The sequence below is a fragment of the Bison bison genome, unplaced genomic scaffold (genome assembly GCF_000754665.1).
Source record: "Bison bison bison isolate TAMUID 2011002044 unplaced genomic scaffold, Bison_UMD1.0 scf7180017864139, whole genome shotgun sequence".
Taxonomy (NCBI): domain Eukaryota; kingdom Metazoa; phylum Chordata; class Mammalia; order Artiodactyla; family Bovidae; genus Bison; species Bison bison.
Window position 1 is genome coordinate 6,600,697 of NW_011494711.1, and position 13,930 is coordinate 6,614,626.

At 37.2% G+C, this 13,930-nt stretch overlaps 1 protein-coding gene across 16 annotated transcripts in view; it reads right to left on the reverse strand.

Annotated features, from left to right (window-relative positions):
- NEB (nebulin) overlaps positions 1–13,930 on the reverse strand; it is a 208,427-nt gene that overhangs the window by 171,083 nt on the left and 23,414 nt on the right. For all 16 annotated transcript variants that reach the window (XM_010839994.1, XM_010839993.1, XM_010839991.1 and 13 more), the window contains exons 13-27: positions 13,502–13,618; positions 11,720–11,824; positions 11,525–11,632; positions 11,323–11,427; positions 10,807–10,905; positions 9,418–9,522; positions 8,336–8,443; positions 8,137–8,250; positions 6,860–6,961; positions 6,653–6,760; positions 6,459–6,563; positions 5,342–5,440; positions 2,676–2,780; positions 1,993–2,100; positions 1,795–1,908 (exon numbers count right to left, since the gene is read on the reverse strand). In XM_010839994.1, the coding sequence (XP_010838296.1) occupies positions 1,795–1,908; positions 1,993–2,100; positions 2,676–2,780; positions 5,342–5,440; positions 6,459–6,563; positions 6,653–6,760; positions 6,860–6,961; positions 8,137–8,250; positions 8,336–8,443; positions 9,418–9,522; positions 10,807–10,905; positions 11,323–11,427; positions 11,525–11,632; positions 11,720–11,824; positions 13,502–13,618 (1,602 nt within the window). The remainder of the gene's footprint in view (positions 1–1,794; positions 1,909–1,992; positions 2,101–2,675; positions 2,781–5,341; positions 5,441–6,458; positions 6,564–6,652; positions 6,761–6,859; positions 6,962–8,136; positions 8,251–8,335; positions 8,444–9,417; positions 9,523–10,806; positions 10,906–11,322; positions 11,428–11,524; positions 11,633–11,719; positions 11,825–13,501; positions 13,619–13,930) is intronic.

Consider the following 13,930-nt stretch of genomic DNA (forward strand, 5'->3'; position numbering starts at 1 on the left):
GACATTACTTTGCCAACAAAGGTCCGTCTAGTCAAGGCTATGGTTTTTCCTGTGGTCATGTATGGATGTGAGAGTTGGACTGTGAAGAAGGCTGAGCGCTGAAGAATTGATGCTTTTGAACTGTGGTGGTGGAGAAGACTCTTGAGAGTCCCTTGGACTGCAAGGAGATCCAACCAGTCCATTCTGAAGGAGATCAGCCCTGGGATTTCTTTGGAGGGAATGATGCTAAAGCTGAAACTCCAGTACTTTGGCCACCTCATGTGAAGAGTTGACTCATTGGAAAAGACTCTGATGCTGGGAGGGATTGGGGGCAGGAGGAGAAGGGGATGACAGAGGATGAGTTGGCTGGATGGCATCACTGACTTGATGGACGTGAGTCTGAGTGAACTCCAGGAGTTGGTGATGGACAGGGAGGCCTGGCGTGCTGCGATTCATGGGGTCGCAAAGAGTCGGATGCGACTGATCTGATCTGATCTGATTCTAATAGGTGTGAAGTGATATCTCATTGTTGTTTTGATTTGTATTTCTCTAATAATTATCTATGTTGAACACTCAAAATTTTAAATTTATTTTTTAATTTAAGGATAATTGCTTTACAGAATTGTGATGGTTTCTGCCAAAAATCAAGCATGTTGAACATCTTTTCATGTGCCTGTTAGCCATCTATATGTCTTCTTTGGAAAAATGTCTATTCAAATTTTCTGCCCATTTTTTTTTTTTATTGTTTCCTTGATACTGAGCTGTATGAGCTGTTTGTTTATTTTGGATGTTAACCCCTTGTGAGTTATATCATTTGCAAATATTTTCTATTTCATAGATTGTCTCTTCATTTTGCTATGCAAAAGCTTTTAATTATGTCCCATTTGTTTTTATTTCTTTTGCCTTATGAGACAGATTCCAAAAAATATTACTACAATTTATGTCAAAGAGTGTCCTACCTAGGTTCTCTTCTAGGAGTTTCATGATTTCAGGTTTTTAATGCATTTTGAGTTTATTTTTGTATATGGAGGGAATGCTCTAAATCTCATCCTTTCACATGGTTAAAATGAAAGCAAAAGATATAAACACCTTTCTCTTTCATCATGAAAAACTAATATTTCAAGCTATGTTGAACATTCTTACCACTCTTAAGGGATTCGTTAAGCATTTTAAAATATAGTGTATATATAATTTGTGATAGTGTATGTTTGCCTCTCTATGCTAAGAATTTTAACTGGAAGATGATAGATGGCCTAAAGGCAATATTTAGGGAATCCATGAATTCTCTGAAAGGTAAAGGTGTGAAAAACCTCCATTTTTCTGAAGAGATAATCCAAATATTTTATCAGATTCTCAAATGTAACTATAATTAATGGTATATTTTTCCTTAGATCTACGTCAATACTAATTACTAAAGTCAATAAAGAGCAAGGTTCACTATACTAAGATTTTTATCTCTGACTCATGATTTTTCTTTCAAAATTAGGCCACTTTTTGAAACTTAATTTTAGAAGTTACTCTTCAATTAGAAAATATGAAAATATCTTAATGTTTTCCAAATGATGCTAAAAATTATACTCAATATTCTACTAAATATGAGCACATAAGTCTTTCAAAGTGAAATGGTAATCAAGTACAAATAATTTATCTCCTGAAACATGAGAGGCACAAAAACTTGGGGAATCATTCTACTTTTAAAGTTCTGCTCAGCAGTTTGTTGTTATGAACCTGATGCAATCCTTTTACATCTCTATCCTTGGCCATATTACCTGGGACACAATACTAAAAATAAGACAGATTGAGAAAAGCACTCACATCACTCTGGTTTTTGGCCGTCTTCAATGAGTGCAGCATCTTGGGGTCATCATTAATACTGAGAGCTCCAATCATCTTCCCTTTGCTTTTCTCATAGTCTTTCTTGTACATCACCTGCAAGGACATCACACGAGTGAGATCCCACTCATCAGGAAGCATCGCTGAGGCCCCACGCCCACGTGCCCAGGCCATACTCACATCACTAGCGATCTTGGTGTTGGCTTTGGCTGCCAGCAGGGGAATGGCGTCCACCTTAATGTCAAACTTCTTAGCTTTGGTCTTCTCCCAGTCATGTTTATAAATATTCTGGACAGAAAAATTTCAGCACAGGAATTTTAAGAACAATATCTAATACAGATTAACTCAGTAAAAATTTAAAAACAGATTGAAATTTGTATATAGGGACTTACTTTACCTACTTAATACTATATTTACCAAATGATAATATAGCTTATTATCTATCCTCTAGCTTCTTTCCTCCACCACAAAATAAGTATAATATATTCTTTCCAGGGTTCTGTCAACTTTCTAAAGACTCTGCTATCTTGATACATAAAGGATAATATAACCTGACAACCAACTGGAGAAGGGGAAATGTGACATTTCCTTATAAGAATATGAGAGATATTGTGAAACTCTAGGGATTGGTGGGGAGGAAGGGGGCAGGGTGATTGAAAGAATGTTTCTGATAGTAACAGAGACTATGGAAAATGACATCAAATGGCTACCAGAAAGTCTTAAGAGCATTTGAGTTCAAAAGCTCCATTTGGCACTCTGGCAAGCATCTCAACAGTTGTTTATTTGCATAACTCTTAATCTGGTCCTTTTAAGCATTCATAATATTTCCTCTTCATCCATACACCAACATATACGGTACTCACATCACTCAGGTTATAGGCGTTGACTCTGTGTTGTATAAACTGTGGAGCATCTGCTGGTATGTGGCACTTGAACTTCTCACCTTCATGCTTTGCCTTGTAATTCAGCTAAAAAGCAATAGAGAGTAGCCAAACAGGTCAGGGTAGGAACTTCCTTGAGTTTATAAAGGAGAATGTATATAGCTAAGTCATTACTATCCTTTTTAGAAAAATGACTCAAAGAAATAGTCTATCCAGTAAAAATTCAGCATAGGATCCAGACTCACTTCCTCTTTCATGAACGCTGGTATAAAACAACTCTGGGTTATCATTTTGTAAATGCCACCACAATGTATATATGGGAATCTCATTGTCCTCTGGGGTGTGCTTTGAGAACACGAACATTCAAAATCTATGTAATCGGAGCACTGACAAAAATAATAACTCTAAAGAGAATGCTAGAACAGCTTAAAAAAGATACATAAATTCTTATCAAAAGTACAAGATATGGGATTTTATTTGAAATTTTTAAAAGGTGACATTAGGTGGAAGGAAAAGAGTATAAAGAAGGAATGAGGCTGTTGAATTTTGGAGTTAAAGGCAAATGCACTGCGAAGAACCATGCATTTCAGATTCTTCAAGACAGAACCCCTGACCTTACCAGGACAATGAGAAGAGAAGGTGGTTCCTGGGCACCATGCACAAGATTACATTCCTCTGCCGCTTGCCAAGCTCAGTTGCAGCACTGATGTTATTAGTATTTGAAAGTAGTGAAAGTTGCTCAGTTGTGTCTGACTCTTTGCGACCCCATAAACTATACAGTTTATGGAATTCTCCTGGCCATAATACTGGAGTGGGTAGCCATTCCTTTCTCCAGGGGATCTTCCCAACCCAGAGACTGAACCCAGGTCTCCTGCATTGCAGGCAGATTCTTTACCAATTGAGCCACCAGGGAAGCCCAAGAATACTGGTGTGGGTAGCCTATCCCTTCTCCAGGGGATCTTCCCAGCCCAGGAATGGAACTGGGGTCTCCGGCACTGTAGGCAGATTCTTTACCAGCTGAGCTACCAGGGAAGCCCGATGTTAGCTAGTTGTCCTTCATTGGAACACAAAATATTAATATGCTGGGAAAAGTTGCACATGAACCAATATGTCTTTTGGATTACATTGACACCATTACTTTCTTTTTTAAATTTTGTTGGTGTATAATTGCATTACAGTGTTATGGAGAAAACCATAATTCCAAAAGATATATGCATCCCAAAGTTCATGGAAGTACTATTTACAACAGCCAGGACATGGAAGCAACCTAAAGGTCCATCAACAGAGGAATGGATAAAGAAGATGTGGCACATACACACACACACACACACACACACACACACACTGGACTATTACTCAGCCATAAAAAGGAACAAACTCATGCCATTTTCAGAGACATGGTAGGACCTAGAGATTGTCATACAGAGTAAAGCAAGTCAGAAAAACAAATTGATCATTTATTAGTATGATTAACTATTAATATATTTTATTAATAATATCAATATATTACTAATGTAATTAAGCATATTAATAGTATATTGATATATATTAATATGATTTGTTATATATAAATCATATATTGATATGATTTGTATATATTAATCATATATTAATGCATGTATGTAGAATGTAGAAAAATGGTAGATATTCCTTTAGCAACTGCACATGAGATAATTCATGTTACTAAAAACCATGTTTAAGTAGGGCAAATGGAATATTACATCTTCCTGTCTTGAGGAACACATGTTACTCCTCAGGATTTAGCTGGCTACTCAGGGCTTCCCTGGTGGCTCAGTTGGTAAAGAATTTGCCTGCAATGCATGAGACCTGGGTTTGATCCCTGGGTTGGGAAGATCCCCTGGAGAAGGGAATGACTACCCATTCTAGTATTCCTGCCTGGAGAATTCCATGGACAGAGGAGGCTGGTGGGCTACAGTCCATGGAGTTGCCAAAGAGTTGGACATGACTGAGCAATGAACACATACCTAGCTACTCAAAGTGGGGACTAGGGAGTTTATATAAGTCCCTCCAGGCCTACCAAACCAGAATCTCCATTTATCACCTACATACACGTCAATATTTGAGAAGCACTGCTGCATGGCTGGATCATTCTACTTTAGACCTCCTTTGACTTCCTAATCCAAAGTGTACCCCCATTACTTTCTCACACATCATCTGATTTGAATTCTATATTATCAACATCCTATATTAGTTTTTGTATTATTGTCTGGCATCTTCCTTGTTTCTGTGCTCTTTTTCTTTCTGTAAAGCCTTTGTTGGCAAACTTAGGAATGGGGAAAATTTGCCTTGTTACCTACTCAAGTAGCTGTTTTTATTGTCATTTAAGTTGCCTTGAAATTTTAGTATGCATTATTTTTGGAATGTGAGAGATCCTAATGAGCAAATTCCCACTAAAAATCGAGGAGTTATTGCAGAATTATTAGTCATTCTTACTATTGTCTGACACCATTCTTCCTGAGGCTACAATTCAGTCTAGCAGCTTCATTTGCATTTTATTGCCTATATCTTGAAAAAAGTGACATTATTGGAATAACAGATGAGCCCATGAAGGTGAAATATGTAGATGCTGACGTCCAATAAGCAAAGCATCCTGGGTCACCCATGCTTGCATTAATCAGGCCACTTACATCACTAAGCTGCTTGGTGTTGAGCTGGGCTTGCAACAGTACAGGAGTATCGGTGACAGCTGTGAATTTGGTCTTATCTGGATGAACTTTGTAGGTATGCTACAAAAGAAGAGGTCTGTTAATGAAATTTCATAATGTTTCTTTAGATTCTTGTTCATATACACAATAACATGCACAAAGTTTCCAGCCAAAAATAGAGTGCATTTCGTTCTTGAAAACTTGGTTGATGCGCTCTCACTTCCTCTTTCTCTATCTCCCTCTCTCCTGAAGTTGCCTCCAAACTGGTTTCCCTGCCACAATTCAGCAACCAGATTAGCCTCCCCCTGACGAAGCCTTACAATGGCTCGCCACTGGACTCGGGTTCAATGTAAAATGTACATTGGCCTACCAGCCCTCCCCTACAGAATCCACCTCCCTCCTTCATCTCCTACCATTTTACCTCTTACTGCTGTCCCTTCCCTGGTATATGTCAGTTACATCATGCTTTCAAGTCCTTACATGCTGAGTGTGTTTCTTCTCAGGCTGTTCTTCCCACTGCTCTTCCCTGGATCTTGGCACGGCTATAGTCTTTGCCTTAGACATTACTTGACCACCCAACCTATGGTATCCATCCAGTCCCCATCACCCACATCATTCTATTTTAACCCTATAGCATCACTTTAGTTTTCTGATCTATCTTTCTAGTTTCTATGTTCTTTGTTTATCGTCTGTCTCTCCTTCTCAGATGCACACGGAACAAGCAGCAGCCCTACTTGTCCACTATTCTTTCTCAGCACCAAGGACAGTGTCTGGCACATGCCAGCCCATCACGTAAAATATACACCTATCTCTTACAAATCACCATATTCACTCTTTCCCCAAAAGTCATGTGTGTGTGTGTATGTATTTGTGTAGATATATGTATATACAGACTAGTGGAAATAAAGGTTTATAAAACCTGAAATCATTTTGTAACAACTAATTTTCTTCATAGTAATTTTTATATTCCCCAATTCTATCCAAAACATAAAATTTAACATCTGCGAACCATTAGATGCTAGCATTTAAACTGCTGAATTGACCACTAGATGGCACAAGAATGCCAAACAATCGCAAAACTTCAGGGCAGCTGACTTACATCTTTACACTGGTCTAGCTTCTTGATTGCTTCGTATTCTTGTGTTATTGTCTGAGGGAAATAGCATTTCCCTTTATCTTCTTCATATTCTGCTTTGTAATTTTTCTGTAATGAGAAAGAACAAAAATAGATCATGATTTCTATTGTCCCCAACAATGTTACTGAGAAGCATGAACAATTGTCTTCAAACTTACGTCACTGTTTTGAGCTGAAATTTTCAAGCAGTGTACTTGATATGGGTCCTCAAAACTGCCTATATAATGTCCCAAAACATTCTGTACATATGAATCTTTATATTTAGCCTGAAAAAGAAAACATATGCTTTCAAACTCAAATAGACAGTTATTTATCAGACAGGAGGAGAGCCCTCAAACCCAAGAGGTAACTGTGGCCTTTCGAACCTCACTGAAGTTCTTCAGCAGGGTATCAAGTTGATATTTAGGAGTCTCACAGTAATTCATGCTCTTTGCCTTTGTCTTCTCATAGTTTTCCTTGTATAATCTCTGTCAAAGGAAAAAGAAAATTAAACAAAGAAAATAAAAGAATATATCTCATGAAATAGAAGCTATTCATGTCACTGCTATACTTTACTGGAATGGAAATTTTTGTATTTCTTCAGCATTTATTTTCTACAAAGCAGAAAAGCAGAATGAATATGGTAGGGGCTCTTGTCTTATATGATCTAGTCTACAGTAACCATAAATATGTACACAGTACTTATCCTAATATTTCTCAGCCAGAATAAATCACAGCTCACCAATGCTGCTGTCTGAACAACTTTTTATCTCAAAATATTTTTTCCCACTTGAATGTGTTTGAAGGAAAATGATTTTTTTAAGCGTTGGTATGAAATATTATAAAAGGTATAAAGTGGAGTTTGTATACTTAGGCACAGTTGTAGAAAAGTATTCCATTCAGTACTTGACGAAAACACATCTTACAATACCTCTGGAAGCTGGCTTTTATCATTAAGACCTAAATTTTACTTTATAACAGTGATATATGAAATATGACTTTTCTGTGTTATTGAGTGCATCACGTAGTTCTTCGCATTCTCTTTTAATTCTTCCATAAATAAGTCCAAAAAATATCCTCAATAAAGACAGTAATATTTATAAGCGATACAGAATAGGTAATATTTCTTCTTTGCTATGAATTAGAAAAGCAATTTTTATAAAAAAATTTTATTTTTAATAAAATATTTTAAGTCCTTAATATGAGATCAGTATTTTATAAAATTCTTAAACTAAAATACTTAAGCTTCACTGAGTTTTCCCTACTTTGTCTGTAGCCTGGTTTTCTCACTTCTTGCCTTTTATTTTTCTGTATATATTTTTGTTAAGTACCAAGAGTTTGGTCGTGGCATGGAATGAATAGGTGTTTAGATATACTGAGATACTGAGCTTATTTCCAGAAAAAACAATAAGGAAAATGGTATTGTTAGTGTAATTTACCTCCTAATAAAACTGAAGGCATTAAGGGATTAAAGGAAGCTTTACAATACTCTCTGGTGTCTCAGAGACATCATAAGAATGAGGAAGTTAATCATTCTTTACCACTGGGTTTTAATGTTTTGTCATCCTGAATCTGAGATTTCATTTAGGCTAATGTCTCATCCAAGCTTACATTAAACAGTAAGTACAGCCACATCTAAAGACAGGTTCACAAAAGCACTCACATCACTCTGGTTTTTGGCCGTCTTCAAAGAGTGCAGCATCTTGGGGTCATCATTAATACTGAGAGCTCCAATCATCTTCCCTTTGCTTTTCTCATAGTCTTTCTTGTACATCACCTACAAGGACATCATATGAGTCAGATCCCACTCATCAGGAAGCATCGCTGAGGCCTCCCCGCCCAGGTGCCCAGGCCATACTCACATCACTAGCAATCTTGGTGTTGGCTTTGGCTGCCAGCAGGGGAATGGCGTCCACCTTAATGTCAAACTTCTTAGCTTTGGTCTTCTCCCAGTCATGTTTATAAATATTCTGGATAGAAAAATTTCAGCACAGGAATAGGCAAAAGTGATATGCATGTTATCATACTTTATAGACTAAAGGGTAACCCAATACCCAATAGTTTGTCTCAATATAAAATAGGCCATTTTCATTGTTTAAGAAATTTTATTTTAGATAATTTATTTTAGATAATTCTTAAGATGAATCTTCCTATTTTCCAAGATTAAGCTTCTCTACTCACCATGAGAATATATTAACTTCATTCTAGTTATCATACTAATATTTGATTCCTAACACCGAATATTTTACAGAGTAGCACAAATAATCTACAGTTAACTTACTTAGTATTATATAAAGGCACCATTTTCATTTGCTCTCAAAGTTCTCTGAAAAGGTTATTTTACAGATCATTATAACATTCACTGATGCTAGATAATTTTAGTACTTATTTATAGAATTGTTGAAAAAATTGAAATCCTCATGGGTAACTTGACTTTTCTATAAAATTAAGTTTGGAAATGAAAAATAGCAATGGATACCTGCGCTTATGACTTCTGAATACCCTATATCTTTGTCAGTGCAAGTTCTCTTACATGTAGAAATAAGTATTTTTTGTGAGATATAAGGGAAATTATAGGCTTGAGAAATAAACGAAATCAAATATATCTTAAATATCAGGTCCTGAAAGAAAATTATAGTATAATATAAAAGAATACATGGCTAAAAGAACTAACATTAAGATTTGAGATTAAACATACATGAACAGTGACATTTTGAGGGTTGCCTAAAATATATTAAGATTGTCTCATTGTGTGAAGCTACTTACAAGATTGCTACACACATTTTATAAAGGGGAATTCAGAGTTACCCTCACAGAGGGAACACAATATAAATGTTAACCCTTATTCCCATCTTTATTACTGAAATGTTTATTCAATGAGGCAGCTCAAAAGTAAAAGCATAGTTGTCAGTCAAACAGAAGGCATAGTGCATGAGAAACTCACATCACTCAGGTTATAGGCGTTGAGTTTGTGCTGGATAAAGGCAGGCGTATCTGGAGGTATATGACACTTGAACTTTTCGTTTTCATGTTTTGCTTTGTAATTTAGCTGAGGAGGGGGAGGGAAAGAATGAGCAAATTAGTTCTCTACTCAGAAGAATTGTTACAAAATACAAAAGAAAAAATCATGTGGAGTACATTTCATAAAATGTAAAATACATTTTGTTAAATAAGAACTGACAGAGCTGTCATGATCAAGAGAGAAATCCAGAGTGAGGGCAGGCCGCCTTTCTTATCAGCACCTGTGTGGAGGATCGCTGATGCGCGTATCACATCTGGCACCATGGCAGGACCCTAACGGAAGGAGGTGGCCGCTTTTCATAGACACAAGCTTCCCTCCTTAAATATCACAGTTGGTCCTGTAGATTCTGAGAGTATCAGCCTTTCCTTCTCAGCTGTCATTGCTTACGCACTGGAGAATATTTTCTAACAAGTCTGATTATGTCCCCTCACATGCATGATGGTTTGTGGATACTCTAACTGAAGCTTTCATTTCTGGCCATAAATCTACTCAAGTTATTTTTATTTTCATTTTTTTTTAGTTCAACATAAATTTGAAAATTCACACTTAAAATTCATATGATAAAACATATCTCAAAGACTCCATTTCCCGAAAATAAACTTGCACAAGAGAGAGAAATCCCATGTACTGAATACCTGCTCTGGGCCAGGATGCATACCATGCACATATTTCTTTTCATTTCATCTTCAAAACAAGCATATATTATCAAAGGAAACTGTGAGGGATGGAGAGGTTCAACAGCTTGCCTAGGCCCCCAGGTCATAAAAGACAGTGCTAAAATCTGAATCCAGTTTTCCTTGGTGGCTCAGACAGTAAAGAATTTGCCTGCAATGCAGGAGACCTGGGTTCAATCCCTGGGTTGGGAAGATGCCCTGGAGAAGGGAATGGCAACCCACTCCAGTTTTCTTGCCTGGAGAATTCCATGGACAGAGGAGCCTGGCAGGCTACAGTCCATGTAGTTGCAAAGAGTAGGACACAACTAACGGACTAACACTTTATTTTCACTGGTGTCTGACCCCCAAATTCAAGTGCTCTCCAGTGCGTTAAGCTACATTTAGTTTCTCTTCTACAACTCTTATTATAATTGTTATCCACCCAAGAAGATGCAAGGTAACTAAGTATTTTCAGATCAGATCAGATCATTTTAGGTGATTACAAATGTATACCAGTTAAACTCGTTAAAACTTACGTAGTCTTTTTAAAATAAACGTGACAAGGATAAAAACCCTTCTTTATAAATGGATTTTAAGTACAGAGCTATGATATATCATCCCTCAAAACTGGATTTCTTGGATATTTAAGAGAACTTACATCACTCAGCTGCTTGGAATTGACTTGGGCTTGCATCAGAACAGGAGAGTCAGTAACTTGAGTGAATTTTGTCTTATCTGGATGGACTTTGTAGGTGTGCTGTGGGAGAAAAGAAATCAGGTTTAGTGTAGTATCACTTGTCAAAATCTGAGCTGGCCTATAGGCTAAGCTGGCATATCCCCATCCCCCGAAAGAAAAGAAACTTGTAGGAAATAAAACACATTTTTTTCTAATTAGACTGTAGTTCTTTTTTTGAGGGATGCTCTTACATATATATAGGAAACTGTCCCATGTCTTCAGATTCCTGATTACTTTTCTTTGGGAAAATGAGCTAGATTTAACACTTGAGTCGTATGGGTGACCACAGGGAAAATAGTGTATCTATTAAAAAATAAATTGTGTTTCTTACAGTCTCCTGCTAACATTTGTTTGCAGAAGTGTCAAATTTGTAAAAATATCTTGACCACTAGATACTGTGGAGGTTGGTAATGCTCATAGTATATACCACAGACTTACATCTTTACATTGATCTAGTTTTTTGATCGCTTCATATTCTTGAGTTATAGTCTGGGGGAAGAAGCCTTTGCCTCTGTCCTCTTCATATTCTGCCTTGTAGTTTTTCTACAAGAAAAAGAAATCGGACATAAGGATGCAACCACTCTACTCATGCCCTGAAAATGTGCTATTTGGCAAGGCAAATAACTGCCTTAGAACGTACATCACTGTTCTGAGCTGAGACTCTCATGCAGTGTGTATGATACGGATCCTCGTAGCTGCCTACATAATGTCCCAAAATATCCTTTAAGTAGGAATCTTTATATTTAGTCTGAAAGACAAAACATATATCATTTGTTTATTGGCAAAATGATGGGTCTTCGCTTTCACAGATGGAATGACTGGTGGGGGGTCTTACATCACTACTGAAGTTGTGCAGAACTGTATCAAGCTTAAATTTGGGTGTCTCACAGTAATTTATGCTCTTTGCCTTCGTCTTTTCATAGTTTTCCTTGTATAGTTTCTGTTAAAGGAAAGAAAAAAATCAATTAAAGTAGGTTCCTATCACCCCCATGCTGATGATTATTGCACTTGTATTTTCCAACACTAAACAAAGGAAGAAGAAAAAAAGATTTTACCTGTCAACTGTCTTAAAACTAACAATCACACCTTGGGGTGTCGTGAATGATTTAAACCTTTTCTATTAGCAATTATTATAAAGCCTAAATGTTTAATATTCTCCAAAAAATTAAGAAACCAATATATTGCCTCAGACCAAACCCTTAGTTGCAGAGGTGCTTGAGTATTTCTGACTTACTGCCTTTTCTACCTGTCAACTGACATACTCTTTCTTCACTAATGATGCCCTGAGAAACAGGAACATTCTGAGTGACAGTAAATTTTTCATTTTTTAAAAAACAAACCTTCATGGAAAAAGCTTGCACACAGGGAAGTATACACTCTTCCTCCTTCTACCAAGGAAAAGTTCCTTATTATATGAACAGACTGTGTATCTTAAAAATAAGGTATATACAAACAGTCTACCAACCCTTCTCCTCTTCTAGACTTATCCTTCAGCTCTAACCATTACTGGATTTTACAGTGCCCAACTGATAAAGCAGATCATTGTCATTTTAACTTTTTATTTTATCTTGGACTATAGCCAATTAACAATGTTGTGATAATTTCAGGTGGACAGTAAAGGGAATCAGTCATACATACACATACTGGGGCTGTTCATTTTTAATATTTTTATATTGTTGTCTTTTTCAACAAAATGGATTTGAACTTGGGTTTTTATGTTCAATAAAGATGACCTTCATTCAGGAAACAGTGCTTTGCACTGATTTCCCAGTAGAGCTATTTGAACAGATTCAGTTCTGTCCTCTCACCTGCCACATCACTCACCCCACCTCGTCAGTCACATGTACACATATCTATGGTGCTGACTTAACTCAAGGGACAAAGATAACTAACCCACACATAATCTCAAATGCTGGGAAACTTTACCTAATCAAAAGGGAAAAACTCAACTGACAGTATGTTCAGTCTCTTTATACACATAATCAAAGCGGCCTTGAGCTGTGCGTCTTCTAATGCCAGGCCAGTTCTCACTTATCTAGTGTATTTGAAAAGCAGTGGATTAGACAAGCTCTTAATATTCCACTATTAGAAATTCCTGTGAAGACTTAGGGAGCCATCTTTTCAGTTTTGCTGTCTGCAAATGATGGTTTCTGGAGTCAAAACCTGAGTAAAAAGTGGTGGAGGTTAGGGAGAGAAGTTGTGAAATTCAGGACATTTCCCTTCTGTCCAGCAGCAGGCTTGAAGAGCATAAGGGTAGGGCACCAAGCGGCTCCAGCTCCTAGTCTTCCCCTTTCAGTCTCCTTCTGCCACCACCAGAATCACAACAAAACGTCTACAATGTACTTTTTGCCCACACAAAGGCACAGGCTCCTGGAGTTTCAAGGAAATGAGGATTTCCCTGCCCAATGAACTAGTCCACAGGCTCCCCACATTGACACATATCATACTCAGAGACACTAATGCCTTCCTGTTAGACAGCTCCAGGGAAACTGCTACCCCATAACCTTCAAGTATTTGCAAAGTTCTATTTGCATTTAGTCATTGTAGAAGGAGAAAAATTTCATCCCTCTTGCAGCTCAGGTTAAAAAAACCCCACTTTTGACAAGAATATACTTACATCACTCAGGGCATCTCCTGCCGCCTTCAGCTGCCTGAGCAGTGGGTTTTCTGAAGCAGGAAGTACATTATAATCTGCTTTTCCTTTATTCTTTTCATAGTCTTGTTTGTATTTTACCTGTGGGAGTGAAATAAAGTGATAAAGTAACTCTCTATGTTACTTTTGTTCTCCTTCTCTTTTACACGTATTATGACATCGCTCCAGGAATCAATTTTCTCTTCAGAAAACTGGCAGCTTGACATTTTGTAAACAAAATATTCATAGTAACTCATAACAGCAGTGGAGAAACTGCATACATTTTCAGGATATCTTTTCTTCCATCATTTATTCATTCAAAAGTATCCATAGGGCATTGATTATGCACCTGGTCCTGGGACAGATTTAAGAAACAGTAACACATGTTCCCTACCCTCAGAGAGGGAGGGAGGA